The following is a 27,551-nucleotide window of genomic DNA, read 5'->3' as shown; positions in this document are numbered from 1 at the left end:
AATATGACTGTTTAATAAACGTAGTCAATTAACTTGTATTTTCAATACTTGCAGTGACAATGACAAAGTAGCATTGATCACGGAGATGTCCCATGAGTGAAATTAATGACTCAGTCAATGTAGGCGACAGATGCGGCAGACCTATGTTCCTGATGCATGCATGTCGTTTATCAGGATTATGTAAGGCATTTCTAACTGACTCGCCATCAAATTCCATGCTTGCAATATGTTTATGTCTTATTTGTATGGAAGCGTAGCTGAAGGATCTACCGTTTTCAAAGTGTTGCGCAGTTGCATTCGGATGCATTCAAGTGAATGACTGAGGATGCTATTAGAAAGAAGAACTGTTCGAATATAATCGGTCGCCTATTTAAGTAGTCGCCTATCCTGTGGGTCAGAAGTTCCGCGCTCCTCAAGTGTCAATTATTTATTGGAGTTGTCACTGGACATTTTGTTACGACTGTCTCCCAAACGCGTTGGCCCTGTATTGACGGGAACAGCTACATAAATTAAGAGGGACAACGTGACCATATTGAGCAGAGCATTTGCGCGTCTTGGTGCGCTGCGGAGTTGTGTGCCAATACAACTGATGCCACCTCCAGGCATTGAATACAAGTAAAACTCGGCAGGGAGACTAGAGGAATGGCTGCGGCAAACAACGGATCAAACACAACTAGGACCTTTACAAATCAGTTCGTACAACCGGCTTGGCGCATCGTGCTATGGTCGGTCGCGTACAGCCTTGTGCTCGCCGTAGCGGTTTTTGGGAACCTGATAGTGATTTGGATCGTATTAGCGCACAAGAGGATGCGAACCGTGACAAACTACTTTTTACTCAACTTGGCTTTCTCTGACGCCTTAATGGCCGCGTTCAACACGTTGATTAATTTCATATACGCTGCTCACGGCAATTGGTACTTTGGAGAATCATACTGCAAGTTCCACAACTTTTTCCCTGTCACAGCAGTGTTTTCAAGCATCTATTCAATGTGCGCAATCGCAGTCGACAGGTGAGCTCTGGAGACATCAACTTCAATCTCTAACATTTTATTACCTATTAAATGTGACAATTTATTATTAATTATTTAATACTAGCCTAATGTACAGATTCTATAATCAAACCCCTTAAATTAAATAAGAAAAAGGTAGGCCTAACGGTATAACAAGGTACTCTGATGTTGCTCATTTGCCATCATTTTCATACATCATCATAGTAGCCTGTTATGCATGTTATGTATGCATACAGGTTATTAACACACACACACACACACACACACACACACACACACACACACACACACACACACACACACACACACACAAACACACGGGAAACCAACCCTCTCCTTACATTCTGTCAAAATGAGAATGTAAGAATGTAGCTTTTAATGCACTAATCTAGCCAATAAAGATCCGGCAACACAATGTGCATCCCAAATGGCACCCTTTCCCTATTTGATTTCACCACTTTTGATCTCTATGAGTGCTGGGCAAAATCACTGCACTATAAAAGGAATAGGGTGCCATTTGGGAGGCAGACAAAATTAGAAAACAATTGAGGTTCTTGAGGATTTGATCAAGCATTTCATTACTCAGTTGGTGTATAAAAGAGCCAGATTACTTCTAATGAGCTCCACTGTGCAGACAACCTATCATTATGGAGGGACGTGCTGATTAAATAATTAAAATGGAGTACCTGCAGTGAAATAATGTCTTTAAGTGCCAAGAGTGCTTATATGAAAGCTATACTCGCACCAACACACAGACACACACGAGCGAGCAAGCGGCCCCACATACACACACGCACATGTGCTACACATGCAAACAAGCAAGCAAGTGTGTACACACACAAGCACACACTTGATTTACACTGCTGTGCCAGTTTACCTACAAAAAGTTTGTATTTATCCATTTTGAACTTGATGGGAAGGTGTCTAAGACCATGCATACTCAGAACTTATGTTGGTTGATCAACTGTATTGCAAACAAATATTGTTATTTTGGGGGAAATGGAGGTGTTTGATGCACGGAAATTATAATAATTAATGGTAGGCTAATAAAAACATTAACACGTAGGCCTATATAAAACAGATGCATTTGGCTTTGGTAAGAAGATGACATAGCAGCATCTCGCCTAATAGCCTATATTTACTTTAATTATATAGGCCTAAATCTCTACTTTTCTGACATAACTGGTTTATTCCCTCTATACAAGAAAATATTAGGCTACCATTTATCCGTCGCTCATTTAATAGCCAACCATGCGCAAAAGTAAATAGACCGGTAGCCTATGACAGTAACGGTAGGCTTTAGTATGGCTGTGCGATAGGAGCACAACATATACATTTTAATCTCAGAGCCTATACCAAGGCAGGAGATAGAAACACAATCATGTATTGATAAACAAAATATTGAACAACAATTTGTCTTTTGCATAGAAGTGTGGGCTGTAGGCAGCATGTACTTTTAAATTGTTCAATAGACAATCGTGCTGAACGTGTGGCCAGTGTTTGTCACTCGCTATAGGCGGATTAGGCATGGATTTTTTGTTTAAGGATCCGACCCTTTTTTAAAATGTTTTCCTAAAATGACATACCCAAATCTAACCGCCTGTAGCTCAGGACCCGACGCAAGGATATGCATATTAGTGATACCATTTGAAAGGAAACACTTTGAAGTTTGTGGAAATGTGAAATTAATGTAGGAGAATATAACACATTAGATCTGGTAAAAGATAATACAAAGAAAAAAAAAATTTTTTTTGTTGTTGTTTTTTTTGTATCATCATCTTTGAAATGCCAGAGAAAGTCCGTAATGTATTATTCCATCCCAGGTGCAATTTAGATTCCGCCCACTAAATGACCGCAGTGTATGTGCAAAGTTTTAGACTGATCCAATGAACCATTACATATCTGTTCAAAATGCTGTATAAGACTGCCCAAACGTGCCTAATTGATTTATTAATGGAATTTTCCAAGCTGTTTAAAGTCACAGTCAACTTAGTTTATGTAAACTTCTGGCCCACTGGAATTGTGATACAGTGAGTTATAAATGAAATGATCTGTCTGTAGACAATTGTTGGAAAAATTACTTGTGTCATGCACAAAGTAGATGTCCTAACCGACTTGCCAAACCTATAGTTTGTTAACAAGAAATTTGTGGAGTGGTTGAAAAATGAGTTTTAATGACTCCAACCTAAGTGTATGTAAACTTCCGACTTCAACTGTATGTTTATGTCCAGGAATGGTCATGTTACTTACAACCTCATGCTAATCACATTACGCTGGCTTAACCCCCATGGCGGGGGGCACCGATCCTGTAGAGGTTTAAAAAGTCTAAACATTCTGCCCACACCTCTACAGAAACATCTGAGGATTTCAGCAACGTATCATGTGTTGGATAGATGTCTGAAGAGATTACAGAAGACAGAAATGCAAAAAGTGTTCCACTTTTTCAGAAATCACTCAAATAACAATAGCCTGCTAATAATTTGGCACAGTGCATTATTTATGACAGTTTTATAGCCTTAACATCAAAACATAAATAAATGAGGTCCCAGGTGTCTGGAGGTCAATTCGATACCTTTACAAGTTGTGTTGCATAGTAGGACTACAGTCCAATATCTCTTTTCATCTCACTTTGAAGTTAGTCAAAGGAGGTAATCTGCACCTGCATGACCACGACATGACTACTTATAGGCCTACTGTGGGCCTTTGAGACAGACAGACAGACAGACAGACAGACAGACAGACAGACAGACAGACAGACAGACAGACAGACAGACAGACAGACAGACAGACAGACAGACAGACAAGGTAAGGTAAGGTAAGGACAGGATGAAACCTGACAGTCTAGCAGTGAGTTCTGGGGAAATGGAATCTTTGTTTACCGAAAACCAAACAAACAGCACTGTTGAATCCAATTAAAGATATACTGGGAAGAGTCAAACAATCATAACTAGCTCCACATGGGGCATCCTTTGTTTTGAGTACCTGAAAGCAATCTGAAGTTGGGCACAGACACAGACACACACATCACTATCCTTATGATGGCTGCTCCAGAGAAGATTGGTATTTTATTTACTGTTTGATTTGACATTGTAGTATTTCAACCTGCCCTCTGGCTTTTGTCAAGAGGAGCTTGTTTTATTCATGTTCGGGGGAAAATGCAGTTGTACAACAAGACATTTCCCACTGGGTACAGATGTACATTCAACGTCTATTCCACGTTGGTTCAACGTAATTTCGTAGAAATTATTTGGAAATGACGTTGATTCAACCAGTGTGTGCCCAGTGGGTCCTGCATACTAAATTGTATGCGTTAACTTTAGTCAGGGCAAAAGCGCAACTCAAAATAAAAAAGTCAAACCTCTCAAGTAAGCATTGTATGGAGGAACAAAATACCAATCAACCATGACCTTTGAACTTTGACCTAATAACCTTTCACCAGAGACGGAAGAGGAAGCGAGACACCTCACTGGGTCCTTTTTTTTCTGGTTCATATACAGTCAATGAACTAAGTAGACCAGACCCAGGAGGCGATCGCATTGGTGTCTATGGGAGAGCCACCCCTTAAGTAGACCGGAACTGTTTTTTAATGGTAAACGTGGCTTGAATCATTTTCTTCATTTATCCACCATCTTTGCTTTCACCCCCTGACTGACCTCTCGACCTCTTGAACTGTTTTAGAGACTGACTGACAGGGTCTGGTAGTGCTCCAGTTCTGTAATGCGTCTGTGTGTAGCTGGTGAGATGAGTCAGGCGCAGGACAGCAGATATGAGTAATGAAAGCAATTTTACTCCATAATATAACAAAACAAATGGAAAATGAAAAGTGGATCGGTGATGGCTAGAAAAGTGGATCGGTGACTGCTGAATGCCGCCCGAACAAGGAGAGGGACCAACTTTGGCGGAACTCGTGACAGTACCCCCCCTTGACGCGCGGCTCCAGCAGCGCACCGATACCGACCTCGAGGACGACCTGGAGGACGAGGCGCAGGGCGATCCGGATGGAGATGGTGGAATTCCAGCAGCAATGAAAGGTTCAAGACGTCCTCCACCGGCACCTAGCATCTCTCCTCCGGACAGTAACCCTCCCACTCCACAAGGTACTGAAGGCCCCTCGCCCGACGCCTCGAGTCCAGGATGGCTCGAACAGCATACAACGGGGCCCCCTCGATGTCCAGAGGTGGCGGAGGAACCTCCTGCACCTATGACTCCTGGAGTGGACCAGCCTGAGGAGAGACACATTGAACGAGGGATTAATACGGTAATCTGGGGGAAGCTGTAACCTGTAGCATACCTCGTTCAGTCTCCTCAGGACTTTGAATGGCCCCACAAACTGCGGACCCAGCTTCCAGCAGGGCAGGCGGAGGGGCAGGTTTCGGGTCGAGAGCCAGACCCGGTCCCCCGGTGCGAACACCAAGGCCTCACTGCGGTGGTGGTCGGCGCTCGCCTTCTGCCGCCTCACGGCCCATTGCAGGTGCACATGGGCGGCGTTCCAGGTCTCCTCCGAGCACTTAAACCATTTGTCTACCCCAGGAGCTTTGATCTGGCTCTGATGCCAAGGTGCCAGAACCAGCTGATACCCCAGTATGCACTGGAAGAGAGAGAGGTTATTGGAGGAGTGGCAGAGTGAGTTTTGGGCCATCTCTGCCCAGGGGATGAACGCAGCCCACTCCCCAGACTGCGGAGGCCCTTGTTCACTCATGTCTTCCGGCACTACGGGGTGACTGAGGACATCGTCTCTGATCAGGGTCCTGGCAATATGACTGCAGAAACCTACCCACATCCTGGTTTACTCTCTCCACCTGCCCGTTACTCTCAGGGTGAAAACCTGAGGTGAGGCTGACCGAGACCCCCAGACGCTCCATGAACGCTCTCCAGACCCTGGACGTGACCTGGGACCCTGATCAGAGACGATGTCCTCAGGCACCCCGTAGTGCCGGAAGACATGAGTGAACAAGGGCCTCCGCAGTCTGTAGGGGCGTAGGGAGACCGGGCAAAGGGAGGAGACGGCAGGACTTAGAAAACCAATCCACAACAACCAGGATTGTGGTGTTGCCCTGTGAGGGAGGACAATCCGTCGGGAAGTCCACCGACAGGTGCGACCACGGCCGTGTTGTGGGGGTAGGGGTTGTAACTTCCCTCTGGGCAGGTGCCTGGGAGCCTTGCACTGGGCGCACACCGAGCAGAAATAAACATAAACCCTCACGTACTTGGCCAAGGTGGGCCACCAGTACTTCCCACTAAGGCAACGCACTGTCCGACCAATGCGAGGGTGACCAGAGGAGGGTGACATGTGGGCCCAATAGATCAAACGGTCGCGGACAGCAGATGGAACGTACAGGCGCCCAGCTGGACACTGGGGGGGAGTGGGCTCTGTGCATAATGCCCGCTCAATGTCCGTGTCCAGCTCCCACACCACCGGTGCCACCAGGCAAGAGGCCGGAAGTATGGGAGTGTGATCCATGGACCGCTCCTCTGTGTCATACATCCAGGACAGTGCGTCTGCCTTAGCGTTCTGGGAACCTGGTCTGTTAGACAGAGTGAAAACAAAACTGGTAAAGAACATGGCCCACCTTGCCTTCGCTCCGCCGGGCTGAGCTTCTTCGAAAAGAAAGCACAGGGGTGGAGCTTTGGTGGCTAGCCCGAGTGCTGAGAGAGCACGGCTCCTATCCCAGCCTTGGACGCGTCCACCTCCACTATGAACATCAAAGAGGGATCCGGATGAGCCGGCACGTGTGCCGATGTAAACAGAGCCTTCAGGTGACCAAAAGCCCTGTCCGCGTTAGCCGACCACTGCAGTCACACCGGTCCCCCCTTCAGCAGTGAGGTAATGGGAGCTGCTACTTGAACCTCCGGTAGTAGTTGGCAAACCCTAGAAACCGCTGAACTTCCTTTACCGTGGTGGGAGTTGGCCAATTACGCACGGCTGAAATGCAGTCACTCTCCATCTCCACCCCTGAAGTGGAAATGCGGTACCCTAGGAAGGGGACAGACTGTTGAAAGAACAGACATTTCTCCAACAGTCGAACAAGCACCCTGCGCACCAGGGACACATGCTCGGTGCCTGTAGCGGAGTATATCAGAATGTCATTGATAAACACCACTACACCCTGCCCATGCAGGTCCCGGAAAATCTTGTCAACAAAGGCCTGGAAGACTGATGGAGCATTCATCAACCCGTACGGCATGACGAGGTACTCATAGTTCCCTGAGGTGGTACCAAATGCCGTCTTCCACTCGTCCCCCTCCCGGATAGCCACCAGCTTGTAAGCACTCCTGAGATCCAATTTGTAAAGAAGCGCGCCCCGTGCATTGACTCGATCGCACAGGCGATGAGAGGCAGCGGGTAGCTGTACCTCACAGTGATCTGATTGAGACCTCAATAGTCAATACACGGGCACAGACCCCTATCCTTCTTCTTCACAAAAAATAAACTTGAGGAGGCAGGTGAAATGGAGAGCCGAATGTATCCCTGCCCCAGGGATTCAGATACATATGTTTCCATAACCGCCGTCTCCTCCTGTGACAGGGGATACACGTGACTCCTGGGAAGTGCTGCGTCTACCAGGAGATTTATTGCACAATCCCCCCGTCGATGAGGAACCCCCCCAACACCGACCAGCAGGCTTCTCTCAACGGCCACAGATGGTGCAGGGAATGACCCCTCCTCCGATCGCCCTAAGCGCAGCACCTTCCAGCTCCATGGGCGTCGGATCGGAGGTGCAGGGGGATGGAACTGACGGACCCCGATCCGGATGTCCACGGGTGGCCAGCAGTTTGTCCAGCCGGATGGACAGGTCCACCAGCTGGTCCAACGTGAGGGGGGTGTCTCGGCAGGGCAACTCCCGACAGACTTCCTCGCACAGACTTCACCGGTAGTGATCGATCAGGGCCCTGTCATTCCACCCCGCGCTGGCGGCCATGGTCCGGAAGTCCAAAGCGAAATCCTGCCTGCTCCTCGTCCCCTGCCTCAGGTGGAACAGACGTTCACCTGCCGCTCGACCCTCAGGTGGGTGGTCGAAAACTGCCCGAAAGTGGCGAGTGAACTCTGCGTAATGGTCCAACGCCGATTCTCCCTCACTCCATACGGCGTTGGCCCACTCCAGGGCTTTGCCTGAGAGGCAGGAGATGAGGGCGGACATGCTCTCACGTCCCGAAGGAGCAGGGTGGACGGTCTCCAGGTAGAGCTCCAGCTGGAGTAGTAACCCCTGGCATCTGGCAGCCGTCCCATCATACTCCCTCGGGAGTGCGAGCCGAATCCCGCTGGGACCGGGTGAAGGAGGGGTGGACCGTGAAGCCTGCTGTAGTGAGTTTGACTTTTAGTGAGTTCATACAAATTGTCATGTCTTCTATTCTGATAGACTGGAGAAAAACATGGTTGTAATGTTAATAATTTGGTTGTTATTCTATTGGTTACCTCGAGGCAGATGCCCCAGGGGCAGAGTGGCCCACACTCATTACTGGGCGCAAAGTTGATTGCATCTTTTTCACTGAAACATGGTGCTGTAGACTGTAGTGCCGCTCTTGTTGAAGCCTCCCCCTGGACTACAGCTGGGGGGGGGGGGGGGGGGGGGGGGCAGCCTCCATTTTTACAAATGCTCTCATCTGTAAGGACATATAATTTCAATATGCTTTACTGTTTAAATGTCAGTCACCAGTGCTGGCTATAACCCTGTTTAGGCCACCAAAGCACTGCCCCACTTTTTTTTTTGACTGATTTCTCAAAACAATTGACTGTTGTTCTTGAGAACTTTGATACAAATCATTGTGTTGGGCGATTTTAATATTCATGTTGACAAAGAAACTGACACCAAGGCCATTGAATTGATTAATCTTTTGAGCCCTATGAACTTTATCCAACGTGTGACTGGGCCCACCCTTAACTGCGGCCAAACTCTAGGTTACACTGAATGCATTTTTAAGAAACGCTATCTTAGCTCTGAAGTTGCTACAAATGTTATTAAGTGTATGAACAATACACCATCACCTATTCTGCCTTCCTCTTGTGCTGATTTAGTCGATTACCTTAATAGCAAATTAAGGGCTACCGTTGATGCCATAGCTCCAGTAAGGTTGAAAAAGGCCACATCCAAATGGAGAGCTCCTTGGATGAGTGAGGAAACAAATAGACTAAAGATGAATTGCAGAAACGCAGAGCGGAAGTGGAGAAAGTCAAAGATGCAGGTCCATTATGATATTCTGAGAGAGAAACTTGGCATATATAACAAGGCAATTAGAAATGCTAGACAGGCTTATTTCTCTAACTTTATCACTAATAATCAGAATAATTCAATAGTGCTAGTGCTATTCTCGAACATTGATGGCCGGATAAATCCTACCCCCATAAACCTATATGAACTTTCCTCCACATCTAAATGTGATGAGTTTGTGGCATATTTCAGAGATAAGATAATAAACATTAGGCTGGGTATCAGTCAAGCAAGACCTGATGAGAAGTGTGATGGTATGTGCCCTAGCTTACCACGCAAAGGCACTATGGAGTTATTTTACATGGTTAATCACTCCCTATTTCACAGGCACTTTCCCCACTCCACTAACAACTGCCATGGTGAAACCCCTTCTGAAGAAATGTAATCTAGATTCTCCAGCTCTTAGCAATCTCCAACCTTCCAGAAATTGTTATTTTTAAACAGCTTAATTATTTTTGAAAAAAATCCAATATTGTTGTCTTGCCCGCTAAAGCACAGGGACAGCCTAAGTTAAAGTGTTAAATGATCTTAGAGCCAACACAGATGCTGAACAGCTCTCTTTCCATGTACTCTTTGATTTAAGTGCTGCATGATGTTGTCCTTTTGGACAGACTGCAGAGGTGGGTTGGTCTCTTCCCTCTAGTTCTAAATTGGTTTAGGACCTAGTCGAGAGTCAAATGTCATATCCTATGTGGCATTCCACAAGGTTCACAAGGTTCGATTTTGGGTTCAGTACTGTTATCAGAACGCACAACATTGATTTTCACAATTACACAAACAATACACAGCTTTACATTTCTGTGTCAACAGAGCATTTTTAGCCCCACAGATAAATTATTAGACTGTATTAGTGATTTAAATACTTGGAAGGCTCACAACTTCCTTCAGCTAAATCAAGACAAGACCGAGGTACTTATAATTGGAGCCAATGCACACAGAATCTATATATATTTAATTCATATTTTAATATTAATATTTTAATTCACTGTCAAATAAGATAAAAAAAACACTAGCTAAAAAACATAGGTGTCATTTTAGATTCTGAACTCAATTTCGATTCACACATTAGGAATGTGACCAAAATAGCTTTTACCACCTGAGGAACATTGCCAAGTTGCGGCCATTTCTATCTCAGGCTGATACAGAGAGACTCACCCATGCTTTTATTACAGCAGGCTTTACTACTGTAATGCTCTCCTGTCTGGTCTACCCAAGAAAGACATTGGCCAACTGCAAAACATACAGACTGCAGCAACATGGCCAGACAAAGAGCACACATTACACATGTTTTAAAGTCTCTGCGCTGGCTATCTGTGCGTTTAAGAATACATTTTAAGATTCGATTGGTTTTCAAATCAATCCACAATTGTGCACCCCAATACATGTCAGACATGCTTTTGAGTTATGTACCCAGGAGGTCCCTCAGGTCCTCTGGCACTGGCCTTTTAACTATCCCAAAGCCTAGGACCAAGAGGCATGGAGAGGCAGCCTTTAGTTACTACTACCCCAGCCTCTGGAAATGTCTGCCAGGCAACCTGAGAGGAGCCGAAACTGTGGACATATTTAAAATATATCTTACAACACACCTTTTTTAGTTTTGCTTTTCCTTAGGGGTGGCAGCGTAGCCTAGTGGTAAGAGTGTTGAACAAGTAACCGGAAGGTTGCAAGTTCAAACCCCTGAGCTGACAAGGTACAAATCTGTCGTTCTGCCCCTGAACAGGCAGTTAACCCACTGTTCCTAGGCCGTCATTGAAAATAAGAATTTGTTCTTGCCTAGTTAAAAAAAGGGTGCTTTTTTTAGACTTTCAGTTTTAATTGTTCTTTAGTTTTTTATACTCTTATGTTTGTTTGTGTAGTAAATATTTATCTTTCTACTTATTGTTTTTTTATTTATGTTTTTTTTCTCCTGTGAAGCACATTGCGTCACATTCATGTCTGAAATGTGCTATTAAATAAAGATTGATTTCATTTGATTTGACATCCCTGCAGGTACATGGCCATAATCCACCCGCTGAAACCACGGCTGTCAGCTACAGCTACCAAGGTGGTGATCGTGTGTATCTGGGCGCTGGCCGTGGTGCTGGCCTTCCCCCTCTGCTTCAACTCCACCATCCGTATCCTGCCCCGCCGGACCATATGCTACGTGGCCTGGCCCCGGCCCTCGGATGACTCCTTCATGTGAGTGAGACACTCCGGGTGCATCTCAATAGTCTAAAGTGGCTACCTTGACTCACCTCCTCTTATTCATCTTCACTGATCTGAAAACAGTTTTGGGTTGATTGGTAATGAAACTGTATAAGGTGTTCACCTTGCTGCTGGTGGTTTGGACTACCGTGGTGGTGTATCAAATAGAACACTGGGAGGTGGAGATACACTTCAAAAGGGCTAATTCCCCGTTTATTAATAGATTAAAGAATGTTGCTAGGATAAGTATGCTTCTCTCTAGGAATCAACAATAGAATCACCTTACATGTCAATGTAAGGCAGGGATCTTTCCCTAATTCCTGGAGAGCTACCGTCCCGTAGATTTTCGTTCCAACCCTAATCTAACGCACTTGATTTGAATAATTAGCTGGTTGATAAAATGAATCAGGTTAGTTACAACTTGATTGAAAACCTACAGGAGGGTAGCTCTCCAGAAACAGCATTGTAAGGCAATTAACGTGGCCAATTATGCAGGCACTAGTCAAAAGCAAATACATCCAAATATACTCAAAACTCAATAGTAACTACAATATGAAAAATTATCTAAGTAACATAATCAATATCTACACAAACAAACCTACTTAGAAACCAACAAATAATACTATGAATAATGGCACATAGAAAAACACATCAAATGGGCTCAAATCAAAGCTACGCTATTGTTAAGAGTCTAGGTGATGCAGGTAAGGCGGAGTCAGGCGCAGGACACAGAGATGAGTAAATACCGTAACTTTACTCATAACAACATTCGAAGAAGGAGACAAAATACCAGTTCACATATACGAGACAACGTAACATGAACAAACACGCACAAAACCAAGGGGGAACCCAGAGGGTTAAATAGGGGACAATAATTATGGAATGGAAACCAGGTGTGTACAATGCAGACAAAACAAATGAAAAATGAAACGTGGATCGGTGGTGACTAGAAAACCGGTGACGTCGAACGCCGCCCGAACAAGGAGAGGGACCAACATCGGCAGAAGTCGTGACAACTATAAAGGAGCACAAACCTTTACTGAGCAAAAATATAAACGCAACATGTAAACTGTTTGTCCAATGTTTCATGAGCTGAAATAAAAGTTCCCAGAAATGTTCCATATGCACAAAACACTTATTTATATAAAAAAATAAGAATCAAATCAAATCATTTGTCACATACGCCGAATACAACAGTGAAATGCTTACTTACAAGCCCTTAACCTGTAATCCATAGCTTCTGGTTTAGGTAGGTATGTTCGGTCACTGTGGGAACTACGTCCTCCATGCACTTATTGATAAAGCCAGTGACTGATATCGTGTACTCCTCAATGTGGAAGAATCCTGGAACATATTCCAGTCTGTGCTAGCAAAACAGTCCTGTAGTTTAGCATCTGGTTCATCTGACCACATTTGTATAAACGCGAGTCACTGGTGCTTCCTGCTTCAATTTTTGCTTGTAAGCAGGAGGATAGAATTATGGTCAGATTTGCCAAATGAAGTGCGAGGGAGAGCTTTGTACACGTCTCTGTGTGTGGAGTAAATGTGGTCTAAAAATGTTTTCCCTCTGGTTGCACATTTAACATTCTGATCGAAATTAGGTAAAACTGATTTAAGTTTCCTTGCATTAAAGTCCCCGGCCACTAGGAGCGCCGCCTCTGGATGAGCGTTTTCCTGTTTGCTTATGGCGGTATACAGCTCACTGAGTGTGGTTTTAGTGCCAGCATCGGTCTGTGGTGGTACAGTGCCTTGCGAAAGTATTCGGCCCCCTTGAACTTTGCGACCTTTTGCCACATTTCAGGCTTCAAACATAAAGATATAAAACTGTATTTTTTTGTGAAGAATCAACAACAAGTGGGACACAATCATGAAGTGGAACGACATTTATTGGATATTTCAAACTTTTTTAACAAATCAAAAACTGAAAAATTGGGCGTGCAAAATTATTCAGCCCCCTTAAGTTAATACTTTGTAGTGCCACCTTTTGCTGCGATTACAGCTGTAAGTCGCTTGGGGTATGTCTCTATCAGTTTTGCACATCGAGAGACTGACATTTTTTCCCATTCCTCCTTGCAAAACAGCTCGAGCTCAGTGAGGTTGGATGGAGAGCATTTGTGAACAGCAGTTTTCAGTTCTTTCCACAGATTCTCGATTGGATTCAGGTCTGGACTTTGACTTGGCCATTCTAACACCTGGATATGTTTATTATTGAACCATTCCATTGTAGATTTTGCTTTATGTTTTGGATCATTGTCTTGTTGGAAGACAAATCTCCGTCCCAGTCTCAGGTCTTTTGCAGACTCCATCAGGTTTTCTTCCAGAATGGTCCAGTATTTGGCTCCATCCATCTTCCCATCAATTTTAACCATCTTCCCTGTCCCTGCAGAAGAAAAGCAGGCCCAAACCATGATGCTGCCACCACCATGTTTGACAGTGGGGATGGTGTGTTCAGCTGTGTTGCTTTTACGCCAAACATAACGTTTTGCATTGTTGCCAAAAAGTTCAATTTTGGTTTCATCTGCCCAGAGCACCTTCTTCCACATGTTTGGTGTGTCTCCCAGGTGGCTTGTGGCAAACTTTAAACAACACTTTTTATGGATATCTTTAAGAAATGGCTTTCTTGCCACTCTTCCATAAAGGCCAGATTTGTGCAATATACAACTGATTGTTGTCCTATGGACAGAGTCTCCCACCTCAGCTGTAGATATCTGCAGTTCATCCAGAGTGATCATGGGCCTCTTGGCTGCGTCTCTGATCAGTCTTCTCCTTGTATGAGCTGAAAGTTTAGAGGGACGGCCAGGTCTTGGTAGATTTGCAGTGGTCTGATACTCCTTCCATTTCAATATTATCGCTTGCACAGTGCTCCTTGGGATGTTTCAAGCTTGGGAAATCTTTTTGTATCCAAATCCGGCTTTAAACTTCTTCACAACAGTATCTCGGACCTGCCTGGTGTGTTCCTTGTTCTTCATGATGTTCTATGCGCTTTTAACGGACCTCTGAGACTATCACAGTGCAGGTGCATTTATACGGAGACTTGATTACACACAGGTGGATTGTATTTATGATCATTAGTCATTTAGGTCAACAATGGATCATTCAGAGATCCTCACTGAACTTCTGGAGAGAGTTTGCTGCACTGAAAGTAAAGGGGCTGAATAATTTTGCACGGCTAATTTTTCAGTTTATGATTTGTTAAAAAAGTTTGAAATATCCAATAAATGTCGTTCCACTTCATGATTGTGTCCCACTTATTGTTGATTCTTCACAAAAAAATACAGTGTTATATCTTTATGTTTGAAGCCTGAAATGTGGCAAAAGGTCGCAAAGTTCAAGGGGGCCGAATACTTTCGCAACGCACTGTATGTAGACAGCTACGAAAAATACAGATGAAAACTCTCTAGGTAGATAGAGTATCTCATGATAAGCTGTAGACCACACTAACTCAGGCAAGCAAAACCTAGACATCCTTAGATATCGTGCGCCAGCTGTTGTTTACATATATGCATAGGCCCCCGCCCCGTGTCTTACCAGAGGCTGCTGTTCTATCCTGCCGATAGAGTGTATAACCCGCCAACTGTATGTTCTTAATGTCATCGTTCAGCCACGACTCAGTGAAACATAAGATATTATAGTTTTAATGTCCCGTTGGTAGGATTTACGTGCTTTCAGTTTGTCCCATTGTTTTTCCAGCGATTGAATGTTAGCTAGCAGGACGGAAGGCAAGGGAAGATTAGCCACTCGTCACCTGATCCTCACAAGGCACCCTGATCTTTTTCCGCAAAATCTCAGTTTCCTTCTCCAGCGATTGACGGGGATTTGGGCCTGGTTGGGTGTGTGTAGTAAATCCCTCCCGTCTGACTCATTGAAGAAAAACTCTAAATCTAATCTAAGGTGAGTAATCGCAGTTCTGATGTGCAGAAGCTATTTTCGGTCATATGAGATGGTAGCAGCAACATTATGTACAAAACAAGTTACGAACAACGCAAAAAAACAAACAAAATAGCATGGTTGGTTAAGAGCCAATCATTTGGCCGCCATCCCATCCGGCACGCTCCGGCGCCATCCCTGTTTGTCACAACTTCTACTTTGCCAAGATAATCCATCCACCTGACAGGCGTGGCATTTCAATAAGCTGATTAAATAGCATGATCATTACACAGGTGCACCTTGTGCTGAGGACAATAAAATGCCACTCTAAAATGTGCAGTTTTGTCACACAGCACAATGCCACAGATGTGTCAAGTTTTGAGAGAGTCGATAATTGGCATGCTGACTGCAGAAATGTCCACCAGAGCTGTTGCCAGATAATTAAATGTTAATTTCTCTACCATAAGCCACCTCCCAACATCATTTTAGAGAATTTGGCAGTATGTATGCCCAACGTCGTTTTAGAGAATTTGGCAGTACATCCAACCGGCCTCAGAACCGCAGACCATGTGCAACCACGCCAGCCCAGGACCTGCACATCCGTCTTCTTCACCTGTGGGATCATCTGAGACCGGCCACTTGGACAGCTAATGAAACGGAAGAATTTCTGCATAAACTGTCAGAAACCGTGCTCGTCATCCTCACCAGGGTCTTGACCTGACTGTGGCGTCCTAACCGACTTCAGTGGGCAAATGCTCACCTTCGATGGCCACTGGCACGCTGGAGAAGTGTTCTCTTCGCGCATGAATCCGGTTTCAACTGCAGATGGAAGACAGAGTGTATGGCATCGTGTGGGGGAACAGTTTGCTGATGTCAATGTTGTGAACAGAGTGCCCCATGGTGGCGGTTGGGTTATAGTATGGGCAGGCATAAGCTACGGACAAAACACAATTGCATTTTGTCAATGGCAATTTGAATGCACAGAGATACCAAGACGAGATCCTGAGGCCCATTGTCGAGCCATTCATCCGCTGCCATCACCTCATGATTCAGCAGGATCTGTAAACAATTCCTGGAAGCTGAACATTTCCCAGTTCTTCCATGGCCTGCATACTCACCAGACATGTCACCCATTGAGCGTTTGGGATGCTCTGGATTGACATGTACGAGCGTGTCCCAGTTCCCACCAATATCTAGCAATTTCGCAAAACCATTGAAGAGAAGCGGAAAAACATTCCATAGGCCACAATCAACAGCCTGACCAACTCTATGCGAAGGACATGTGCCGCGCTGCATGAGGCAAATGGTGGTCACACCAGATACTGATTGGTTTTCTGACCCACGCCCCCAACGTTTTTTAAAGATACATGTATCTGTGGCCACCAACAGATGCATATCTGTATTACCAGTCATGTGCAATTAGGGCCTAATTAATTGATTTAATTTGAATGATTTCCTTGTATGTAACTCAGTAAAATCTTTTAAATTGTTGCATGTTGAGTATGTATTTTTTGTTCAGTGTACTTTGAATAAACACATCCTTGAATAATTGTTTGCATCAACAAAAACTGGAATTAACTGAAGGTTTGTTCAAAGTTCAAAGGTTGCCACATTGATTGCATACAGGTGAGTTAAGTTAAGGTGAGTGTCCTGCTTCTGGAGGAAGAACTGGGTGGCGATTGGGTAATTGGAAAGTCAGTCCGTATGAGTATGGGAATTTACTACACACAGGATAATGAGATTAGTTAGATAGATAGATTGATCTCTATCTATTTATCAGGTATCTGCTCTCCTGTCACAACCAGTGCAGACTAGTTAAGGAGGAGAGCAAACTAGACTAATGAATATGAATGTGAAATAGATTAACTATAATTTGCTAAATTACCATGTTTTCCATTACATTCACAGGAATGCTCTGCTTTTCCTTCCTCTTAGAGCTATTTATTATTCTCTGGCATACAGGTATCATATCATTGTGACGGTGCTGGTGTATGTGCTGCCCCTAGTGGTGATGGGTATCACCTACACCATTGTGGGGGTGACGCTGTGGGGAGGAGAGATCCCAGGGGAAGCATCAGACAACTACCACAGCCAGCTCACAGCCAAGAGGAAGGTAATGCAAAAGTACAACTCCATTATACACATAAGGTCAATTGGTAAAGTATGTGTATTCCATTTGTAAACCAACGCGTCAACCATTAATTGAATTCAGTAGATTCAGCCATTCACTTTAACTGGCACAATCATGAGACAATGATCTCTCTGTATTCCCCACTGGATTTGGCTACCCATCAGGTAATCCAACGTTACGCAGGGAAACAACAGAGATTTGTCTCCTCTTTAGAGATGAAAATGCATTCTATTAACTGGACACAGTCTATCTCTTCATTCATCTCTGCTTGGAGTCCAGGCGCCGTATGTCTTAAATGTCTCAGAGTTGGAGTGCTGATCTAGGATCAGGTTCCCCCTGTCCATGTTGCCTCATTCATTGTGATCTAAAAAGCTAAACTGGTCATAAATCAGCACTTCTATTCTGAAATGCTTGATACATGCTGACCCTGGTCCCCACAGTTATCCATAAGGATTCAGGTCATTTGAACCCGTATGACTAACATCTATTAGGCCAGATGTGGGTTTAACATTACAGGAGCATAGATTATAGAAAGGCAGTGGCCAATATGACACATCTACTAGATAGGGGAATAATTGGGATATGGGATTATTCAAGGACACCCTGTGAGGAAACCCAGTCTATATTTCAGGGTTGTTATTGTTTTATTCATGAGGATTACACTCAGATTACGGGGGGATCAGCACACCTAGTTCTTTGTTTTGGACAGATGGCTGAGGCCATGAAACCATAATAATTTACAGTTTCAACCAGGGATGTACCCCTGTGATCCTGCCTGACATTTGATCTGGGCACCAGCACATGTTTGGTGTTGTTACTTGCTCTTATTTCAGAACTGGTTTGTTTTATAGTTTTTGTTGTTGTTGTTGTTGATGTTTTTTTGTGTGAAATGCATCTCACATAAACTTGATTTCATTTGATTTAGTTTGAGCAACGCAGTGGATGGAGGGTTAGTTAACCTCGCACTTATACACCGTTCCAATTACTCAGTGGGTTTGAATGGGCCATAAATACAGACTAGAAGTCATTTAGGATAAAAGCGCCTGCTAAATGTCTGATCATTTTCATAAGCCTGTTGCTGGATTTGCCATTAACGTCCCTGCCAAACCCTTTTAACCTTAGCTAGAAGAGTGCTGAGAGAGGTTAATTAGGCTGCATGTCACCCATTGTCAAACCGCCAGGTCCTACTCGGCGGTTAGTTTAAAAGTAGTTGTTCATGAGGTCAGCGATCTGTTCCCACCAAACTCAATTTACCCATGCTGTGACGGCTTCGGGCAGACCACCAGTGCTCTCACGTCAAATACCTGCTGACCTGCTGTGTCATGCATCATGAATACCCTTTCTCCTGCTTTATGTAGCTCCGGAGAGAATTATACCAGACACCGTTTGCTCGTCATTAGACCCAGAGTCCCAGACACACTGTACATACAAAGAGATGCCACCGCTTCATAAGCTTTATGCCACATTATTAACCGTCCAGAAGATAATGCAGGTAGAGCTAGTTGATCCTTCATTATAAGATCCTAATTGTTATTGTTCATAAACAAGGTAACTGACAGCTTGATTGATCACTTGATTATTCTTTTCATGTTGGAAGTTAATGAATAAAGTTTGACCCTCTTTTCAATGTGATTCGTTGTCAAAGCTGTGAAACCACTTTAGAAAAGCTAAAGAATGTAAATGCTGATTTCGTATCCGAAGAGTGCTTTGGAATGTTTTCATACATGAAAACATGAACTATGAACCCCTCTAAAGAGCACCTTCTTCTAATTCATTAATTTAGCCTAACTTGTTTAACCCAAGCAGCTGTCGTAAAATGTTTTTTTGTTGTTGCCTTTTATGGAGTTGTGTTCGTGTGTGCCCCAACAGACTGCAATCACGACAAAATCATTCATCGTCAGATGCCGTTGTTGTTGTTCTCTGTATGACTATCCTTAGTCTGTGATGAAGGGCTTAACACCAGCTGTGAGCCTTCTCCACCAAAGTGAGATTGACTTCATCAAGGGTAATTCAATTCCGACCTTATGGGGCTGAAGTACTGCTGTATTTGTATTCATTTTCTACTTGGGAGTTAAAAGGATGGTTCAGCCAAATAACAAAGTGACATATTAGTTTCCTTACCCTGTAAGCAGCCTATGTACAAGGTAAAAAGAGCAATCCTGGTTTTGTTTGTATGGCCACCATCTCCAAATGCTAACTTATTTAGCGAATGTAGGTTAAATCTAAAGAGAAAAGTGACAGAATGGAATCTATGTGAAAGGCTTTGGGGAGATTCTCAGACTGTTTGACTGACAGACTAACCATTCATTGGAGATCACAATCACTATTGCTCTATGGCTGGCAGCCATCTTGTCACATGACATTGTGAGTATAGTTGATTAGACTATATCATGAGATGACCTACTGTACCTGATTTAGTGATGACACAGTAGTAACACAATAGTGCACACAACAGTGAAGATACAGTCAGAAATGTACATACACTTAGGTTGGAGTCATTAACCAAATATAGTTTTGGCAAGTCGGTTAGAATATCTACTTTGTGCATGACACAAGTAATTTTTCCGAAAATTGTTTACAGACTGATTATTTCACTTACAATTCAGTGTATCACAATTCCAGTAGGTCAGAAGTTTACATACACTAAGTTAACTGTGCTGGGGGCAGTATTGAGTAGCTTGGATGAATAAGGTGCCCAGAGGTGCCCAGAGTAAACTGCCTGCTCCTCAGTCCCAGTTGCTAATATATGCATATTATTAGTATATTTGGATAGAAAACACTCTGACGTTTCTAAAACTGTTTGAATGATGTCTGAGTATAACAGAACTCATATGGCAGGCAAAAACCTGAGAAAAGAATCCAACCAGGAAGTGGGAAATCTGAGGTTGGTTGATTTTCAACTCAGCCCCTATTGAAGATACAGTGGGATATTGGTCCTCTTGCACTTCCTAAGGCTTCCACTTGATGTCAACCATCTTTAGAAACTTGTTTGAGGCTTCTACTGTGAAGTGGGGCAGAATGAGAGGGGAATGAGTCAGAGGTCTGCCAGCAGTCACGAGCTGGTCACGCGCATTCACATGAGAGGTAGCTCCCATTCCATTTGCTTTTCTGAAGACAAAAGAATTCTCTGGTTGGAATATTATTGAAGTTTTATGTTAAAAACATCCTAAAGATTGATTCTATACATCGGTAGACATGTTTCTACGGACTGTAACGGAACCTTTTGACATTTCGTCTGCAACTAAGTGAACGCGCTTTGTGAGTTTTGATTTGTTTACCAAGCGCGCTAACATAAGTAGCTATTTGGACATAAATGAGGGACATTATCGAACAAATCAAACATTTATTGTAGAACTGGGATTCCTGGGAGTGCATTCTGATGAAATCATCAAAGGTACAGTAAGTGAATATTTATAATGTTATTGCTGACTTCTGTTGACTGCACAATATGGTGGATATCTTTTTGGCTTGTTGGTTCTCTGAGCGCCGTACTCAGATTATTGCATGGTTTGCTTTTTCCGTAAAGCTTTTTTGAAATCTGACACAGCAGTTGCATTAAGGAGAAGTTTGTCTATATTTCCATGTATAACACTTGTATTTTCATCAACATTTATAATGAGTATTTCTGTAAATTGATGTGGCTCTCTGCAAAATCACCAGATGTTTTTGGAACTTCTGAACATAACGTACCAATGTAATATGAGATTTTTTTATATAATTATGAACTTTATCGAACAAAACGTATTGTGTAACATGAAGTCCTATGAGTGTCATCTGATGAAGATCATCAAAGGTTAGTGATTAATTCTATCTCTATTTCAGATTTTTGTGACTCCACTCTTTGGCTGGAAAAATGGCTGTGTTTTTCTGTGATATGGCTCTGACCTAACATAATCGTTAGTGGTGCTTTCGCTGTAAAGCCTATTTGAAATCGGACACTGTGGTGGGATTAACAACAAGATGACCTTTAAAATGGTATATTGTGAGATTTCTGTTTTGAATTTGGCGCCCTGCACTTTCACTGGCTGTTGTCATATCGATCCCGTTACCGGGATCTCAGCCCTAAGAAGTTTTAACAGCTTGGAAAATTACAGATAATTATGTCATGGCATTAGAAGCTTCTGATAGGCTAATTGACATAATTTGAGTCAATATGAGGTGTACCTGTGGATGTATTTCAAGGCCTACCTTCAAACTCAGTGCCTCTTTGCTTGACATCATGGGAAATTCAAAAGAAATCAGCCAAGATCTCAGAAAAACATTTTTTGGCCTCCACAAGTCTGGTTCATCCTTGGGAGCAATTTCCAAATGCCTGAAGGTACCACGTTCATCTGTACAAACAATAGTTTGCAAGTATAAACATCATGGGACCACGCAGCAGTCATTCCGCTCAGGAAGGAGATGCGTTCTGTCTCCTAGAGATCAACGTACTTTGGTGCGAAAAGTGCAAATCAATCCCAGAACAACATCAAAGGACCTTCTGAAGGTGCTGAAGGGAACAGGTACAAAATTACCTATATCCACAGTAAAACGAGTCCTATATCGACATAACCTGAAAGGCAGCTCAACAAGGAAGAAGCCACTGCTCCAAAATCGCCATAAAAAAAGCCAGACTACAGTTTGCAACTGCATATGGGGACAAAGATCATACTTTTTAGAGAAATGTCTTCTGGTCTGATGAAGCAAAAATAGAACGGTTTGGCCATAATGACCATCGTTATGTTTGGAGGAAAAGTGGGAGGCTTGCAAGCTGACGAACACCATCCCAACCGTGAATCACGAGGGTGGCAGCATCATGTTGTAGGGGTGCTTTGCTACAGGAGGGACTGGTGCACTTCACAAAATAGATGGCATCATGAGGGAAGGAAAATTATGTGGATATATTGAATATATATAATATATATCTCAAGACATCAGTCAGGAAGTTAAAGTTTGGTCGCAAATGGGTCTTCCAAATGGACAATGACCCCAAGCATACTTCCAAAGTTGTGGCAAAAGGGCTTAAGGACAACAAAGTCAAGGTATTGGAGTGGCCATCACAAAGCCCTGACCTCAATCCTATAGAAAATTAGTGGGCAGAACTGAAAAAGAGTGTGCGAGCAACGAGGCCTACAAACCTGACTCAGTTACACCAGCTCTGTCAGGAGGGATGTGCCAAAATTCACCCAACTTATTGTGGGAAGCTTGTGGAAGGCTATGCAAAACCTTTAACCCAAGTTAAACAATTTAAAGGCAATGCTATCAAATACTAATTGAGTGTATGTAAACTTCTGACCCACTGGGAATGTGATGAAAGAAATAAAAGCTGATATAAATCACTCTGTGCACTATTATTCTGACATTTCACATTCTTAGAATAAAGTGGTGATCCTAACGGACCTAAAACAGGGAATTTTTACTAGGATTAAATGTCAGGAATTGTGAATAACTGAGTTTAAATGTATTTGGCTAAGGTGTATGTAAACTTCCGACTTCAACTGTACATGGACAGAAATCTTCACACTGACAAGATGGACAAAGAGCAGTTTGCATGGTTCAGGCGTGTCTGAGCTTTGATATTCGGTGTAAAGAAACAAAAGTCAAATTCTATTAGATGAAATTTGTCAGAACTCCTCCATACAAGGCAACAAAGTGCTAACGTTTTGCGAATGCAGATCTGATTTCAAGTTTAGTAATGCTCTTGGAGGATTTTAATTGACACAATCAGTTCAAGAATTTCACAGGATCTTTGAAGTGAGCTGCTTCCTTTGTGATGGCTCTAGATTGTCAGGTTATAGAATGCCCCTAATTCTATTGTGGCTCTACCATCGCCAATGTATGGACCATTGGACCACCAATGGTTGTCCTGACCATTTATGTGCAAATGAAGCAATTCTATTTTGAGGTTGTGTGAATGGCTCTTTTGAAAGGGGTTGTCGTGATGAAAAAAGTATATCCTAAATTGCTGTGGCTTCCAGGACGGAATGAAAATGCCAACCTGATGATGAATCAATCATGGTGCCCACGCTTGTGAGAATATATTGAGCATCACACATTCTGTCCATCTCAGAATCAGGCTCTCTGTGAAACCTGGCATGAGGTGGCCGACCAGCTGTTGATTTTTGATCGAGTCTCAAAGCTACACAGAATAAAGACAATATACTTTATTTTTCCTCTCTCTCTTCTTATTCTCTACTCTCTTTTTCTCATTGCTTTCTCCACCTCCATGTCTCCCCCTCCTTCCCTGTCTCTCTATTCCTCCAATCCTCCTACTATCCCCATTCCTAACTCCCAGGTGGTGAAGATGATGATCATTGTGGTGGTGACTTTCACCCTCTGCTGGCTGCCGTACCACGTCTACTTCATCGCGACGGGCCTCAACAAGGCTCTGATGAGGTGGAAGTCCATCCAGCAGGTCTACCTGTCAGTGCTGTGGCTGGCCATGAGCTCCACCATGTACAACCCCATCATCTACTGCTGCCTCAACAGCAGGTAGGATCTAGCACCTGAGTGCTGTTCAGTAGGCACTAAAACATACGATGAAGTTAAGCCTTACCCATAACTCATTTAGATTTTCAGTTTAAAAATGTTTTCTTCTTTGTGCCTACTGAACACAACCTAGGCAACCACTGACTAGATAAATAAGACCAGATGAGAAAACTACCAGTGTACCTTCTTTAGAATTCATTAGCCACCCCTCAAATATACAATGAATGCATTGTCAGATATTTCACATCTGTCTGGTTTGGGTTGTGGTTTGGATAAAGGTTCCGGGCGGGCTTCAAGCGGGTGTTCTATTGGTGCCCGTTCGTCCGGGTATCCAGCTATGACGAGCTGGAGCTGCGCAACAACACCACCCGCCACCAATCCGGTCACCAGGGCAGCATGTGCACCCTCTCCCGCGTGAACACCAGGACCAACATTCCCAACCATCGCCACCACAGCTTCAAAAAGGCCGTCTCCAGCAGCCATGGCAATGCCAGTGTTAACGGAGATAACAATGGTAACCATGGCAACCAACCGGCGGTAGCCAAGTCCAACCTTTGCAGTGACCCCGATGATGTGGCCGACGATCAGTTCTCGTGAGATGTTGATGACGACCACAACCAACTTCTAGAATGTTCACGAGTGGTTTGGAAAGTCGTTGTCAACGTTTCGCCCTCTGAACTGTCCCTCAAACATTCCAAGCTTTTGCTGCAAACGCAGTTGTTCTTTGATGCAGTGAAATTCATTCAATTTTTTTCCCGATTTGCTTAGCTTTCAAAAGCATTTATTCCTGCCTTTTCTCATTTCCACACCCCCATCTCACGACACTGACTGGACATCTGGTAGGCTGCTGTCTCAACAGGCAGATTCGTGGGCAGATTTGGGACATCTGGACTAAGCAATGAAGGCAGAGCTTACCAGTAGTTACCAGTGTGTGTGTTTGTGCGCACATCTATTACTCACTGGCTATTGCCTCAGGCAGTCTCCCACTGAAAGATTGTTAGGAGGGGTTGGTGGTTTGGCATATATACCACTGTTCAAACGTTTGAGGTCACGTAGAAAACGTCCTTGTTTTTGAAAAAGCACTTTTTTTTGGTTCATTAAAATAACATCAAATTGATCAGAAATACAGTGTAGACATTGTTAATGTTGTAAATTACTATTGTAGCTGGAAATGGCAGATTTTTGTATGAAATATCTACATAGGCGTACAGAGGCCCATTATCAGCAACCATCACATGCCCTGACCTTAGTTATCTTTGTTTTCTTTATTATTTTGGTTAGGTCAGGATGTGACGAGGGTGGTTTGTGTAGTTTTTGTATTGTCTAGGGGTTGTTGTATATCTAGGTATTTATATGTCTATGGTTGCCTAGATTGGTTCCTAATCAGAGGCAGCTGTTTATTGTTGTCTCTCATTGGGGACCATATTTAGGTAGCCATATTCCTTGGGTATTTCGTGGGTTATTGTCTATGTGTAGTTGCCTGTCAGCACTCAGTTAATATAGCTTCACGTTCGTTTTGTTGTTTTGTTAGTTTGTTTAGTGTCCTTTGTGTAAATAAAGAAGAATGTATTCTAATCACGCTGCGCCTTGGTCTCCTCGTTATGACGAACGTGGCATCACTCCTGTGTTCCAATTGTGTTAGCCTTTTAAAATGATAAACTTGGATTAGCTAATTGATCCTTAGAAAAGCCTTTTGCAATTATGTTAAAACAGCTGAATACTGTTCTGATTAAAGACCCAATAAAACTGGCCTTCTTTAGACTAGTTGAGTATCTGGAGCATCAGCATTTGTGGGTTCGATTACAGGCTCAAAATGGCCAGAAACAAATAACTTCCTTCTGAAACTCGTCAGTCTATTCTTGTTCTGGGAAATGAAAGCTATTTCATGTGAGAAATTGCCAAGGAACTGAAGATCTCGTACAACGCTGTGTACTCACAGAACAGCGCAAACTGGCTCTAACCAGAATAGAAAGAGGAGTGGGAAACCCCGGTGCACAACTGAGCAAGAGGACAAGTACATTAGAGTGTCTAGTTTGAGAAACAGAAGCCTCACAAGTCCTCAACTGGTAGCTTCATTAAATAGTACCCACAAAACACCAGTCTCAACGTCAACAGTGAAGAGGCGACTCCGGGATGCTGGCCTTCTAGGCAGAGTTGCAAAGAAAAAGCCATATCTCAGACTGGCCAATAAAAATATAAGATTAAGGTGGGATAAAGAACACAGACGCTGGACAGAGGAAGATTGGAAAAAGTGTTATGGACAGACAAATGTAAGTTTGAGGTGTTGGGATCACAAAGAATAACATCTGTGAGATGCAAAACAAATGCTGGAGGAGTGCTTGACTCCATCTGTCAAGGATGGTGGAGGCAATGTGATGGTCTGGGGGTGCTTTGGTGGTGGTAAAGTTGGAAATTTGTACAGGGTACAAAACTGCTGCTCCAGTTTCAACTGTTCTGCCTGCGGCTATGGAATCCTGACCTGTTCACCGGACGTGCTACCGGTCCCAGACCTATTATTTGACAATGCTGGTCATTTATGAACATTTGAACATCTTGGCCATGTTCTGTTATAATCTCCACCCGGCACAGCCAGAAGAGGACTGGCCACCCCTCATAGCCTGGTTCCTCTCTAGGTTTCTGCCTAGGTTTTGGCCTTTCTAGGGAGTTTTTCCTAGCCAACGTGCTTCAACACCTGCATTGCTTGCTGTTTGGGGTTTTAGGCTGGGTTTCTGTACAGCACTTTGAGATATCAGCTGATGTACGAAGGGCTATATAAATACATTTGATTTGATTTAAAAGGGATCTTGAAGAATGAAGGCTATCACTCCATTTTGCAACGCCATACCCTGTGGACGGCGGAGCCAATTTCCTCCTACAACAAGACAACGACTCAAAGCACAGCTCCAAACTATACAATAACTATTTAGGGAAGAAGCAGTCAGCTGGTATTCTGTCTATAATGGAGTGGCCAGCACAGTCACCGGATCTCAACCCTATTGAGCTGTTGTGGGAGCAGCTTGACCGTATGGTATGTAAGATGTGCCCATCAAGCCAATTCAACTTGTGAGAGGTACTTCAGGAAGCATGGAGTGAAATCTCTTCAGATTACCTCGACAAACTGACAACTAGAATGCCAAAAGTCTGCAGGGCTGTAATTGTTGCAAATTGATGATTCTATGACGAAAAAGCTAAGTTTGAAGGACACAATTATTATTTCAATTAAAAATCACTATTTATAACCTTGTCAACATCTTGACTATGTTTCCAATTCATTTTGCAACTCATTTCATGTATCTTTTCATGAGAAACAAGGACATTTCTAAGTGACCCAAAACTTTTGAGCCATAGTGTATATAACACAAAATAATGAAAAGGGAAGATTGTTTATTAATGTGTCTTTCTGTACCATAATCATACATCCTTTATCGGCTTGTCGTCAGTTCAGCAGACTGATACCACACAGCTGGAAATAGCTGTGAACTGTATGTCCTGATATTATATTGTTTTTAGAGAGAGAGAGAGAGAGAGAGAGGGGCACCTGGGGAAATGTAGAGTATTCAGTGTTTCTCTGTCAGCCTGCAATTTCCTGAGTATAAATGAGAATGATAGGATGTTCCATTTTGTTATTAAAATTTGTCTCATAAGCTGCTTTTATCGTTATACGAAGTGTACAGTGACATTTCT

General features: G+C 43.5%; 1 protein-coding gene across 1 annotated transcript; it reads left to right on the top strand.

Moving 5' to 3' along the window:
* The first annotated feature begins 207 nt into the window (after positions 1-207).
* LOC110497469 (neuromedin-K receptor-like) lies at positions 208-27,551 on the top strand. Its single transcript, XM_090210709.1, has 5 exons — positions 208-1,010; positions 11,207-11,395; positions 17,231-17,381; positions 23,674-23,870; positions 24,146-27,551. Exons 1-5 carry the CDS (start codon positions 643-645, stop codon positions 24,462-24,464), a joined length of 1,224 nt encoding a protein of 407 aa, XP_090066835.1. The 5' UTR covers positions 208-642; the 3' UTR covers positions 24,465-27,551.

The sequence above is a fragment of the Oncorhynchus mykiss genome, chromosome 19 (genome assembly GCF_057628025.1).
Source record: "Oncorhynchus mykiss isolate SJ-2025 chromosome 19, ASM5762802v1, whole genome shotgun sequence".
NCBI classification, from domain to species: domain Eukaryota; kingdom Metazoa; phylum Chordata; class Actinopteri; order Salmoniformes; family Salmonidae; genus Oncorhynchus; species Oncorhynchus mykiss.
The sequence above is the reverse complement of the archived record's forward strand: the minus strand, read 5'-3'. Positions and strand labels throughout refer to the sequence as shown.

Excerpts from the sequence above, each read along its gene's own strand:
- LOC110497469 (XM_090210709.1), top strand. The coding sequence starts at position 643 with ATGGCTGCGGCAAACAACGGATCAAACACAACTAGGACCTTTACAAAT. Across the intron at positions 11,396-17,230 it reads CCCTCGGATGACTCCTTCAT|GTATCATATCATTGTGACGG; the intron begins GTGAGTGAGACA and ends TCTGGCATACAG. Across the intron at positions 17,382-23,673 it reads AGCTCACAGCCAAGAGGAAG|GTGGTGAAGATGATGATCAT; the intron begins GTAATGCAAAAG and ends CCTAACTCCCAG.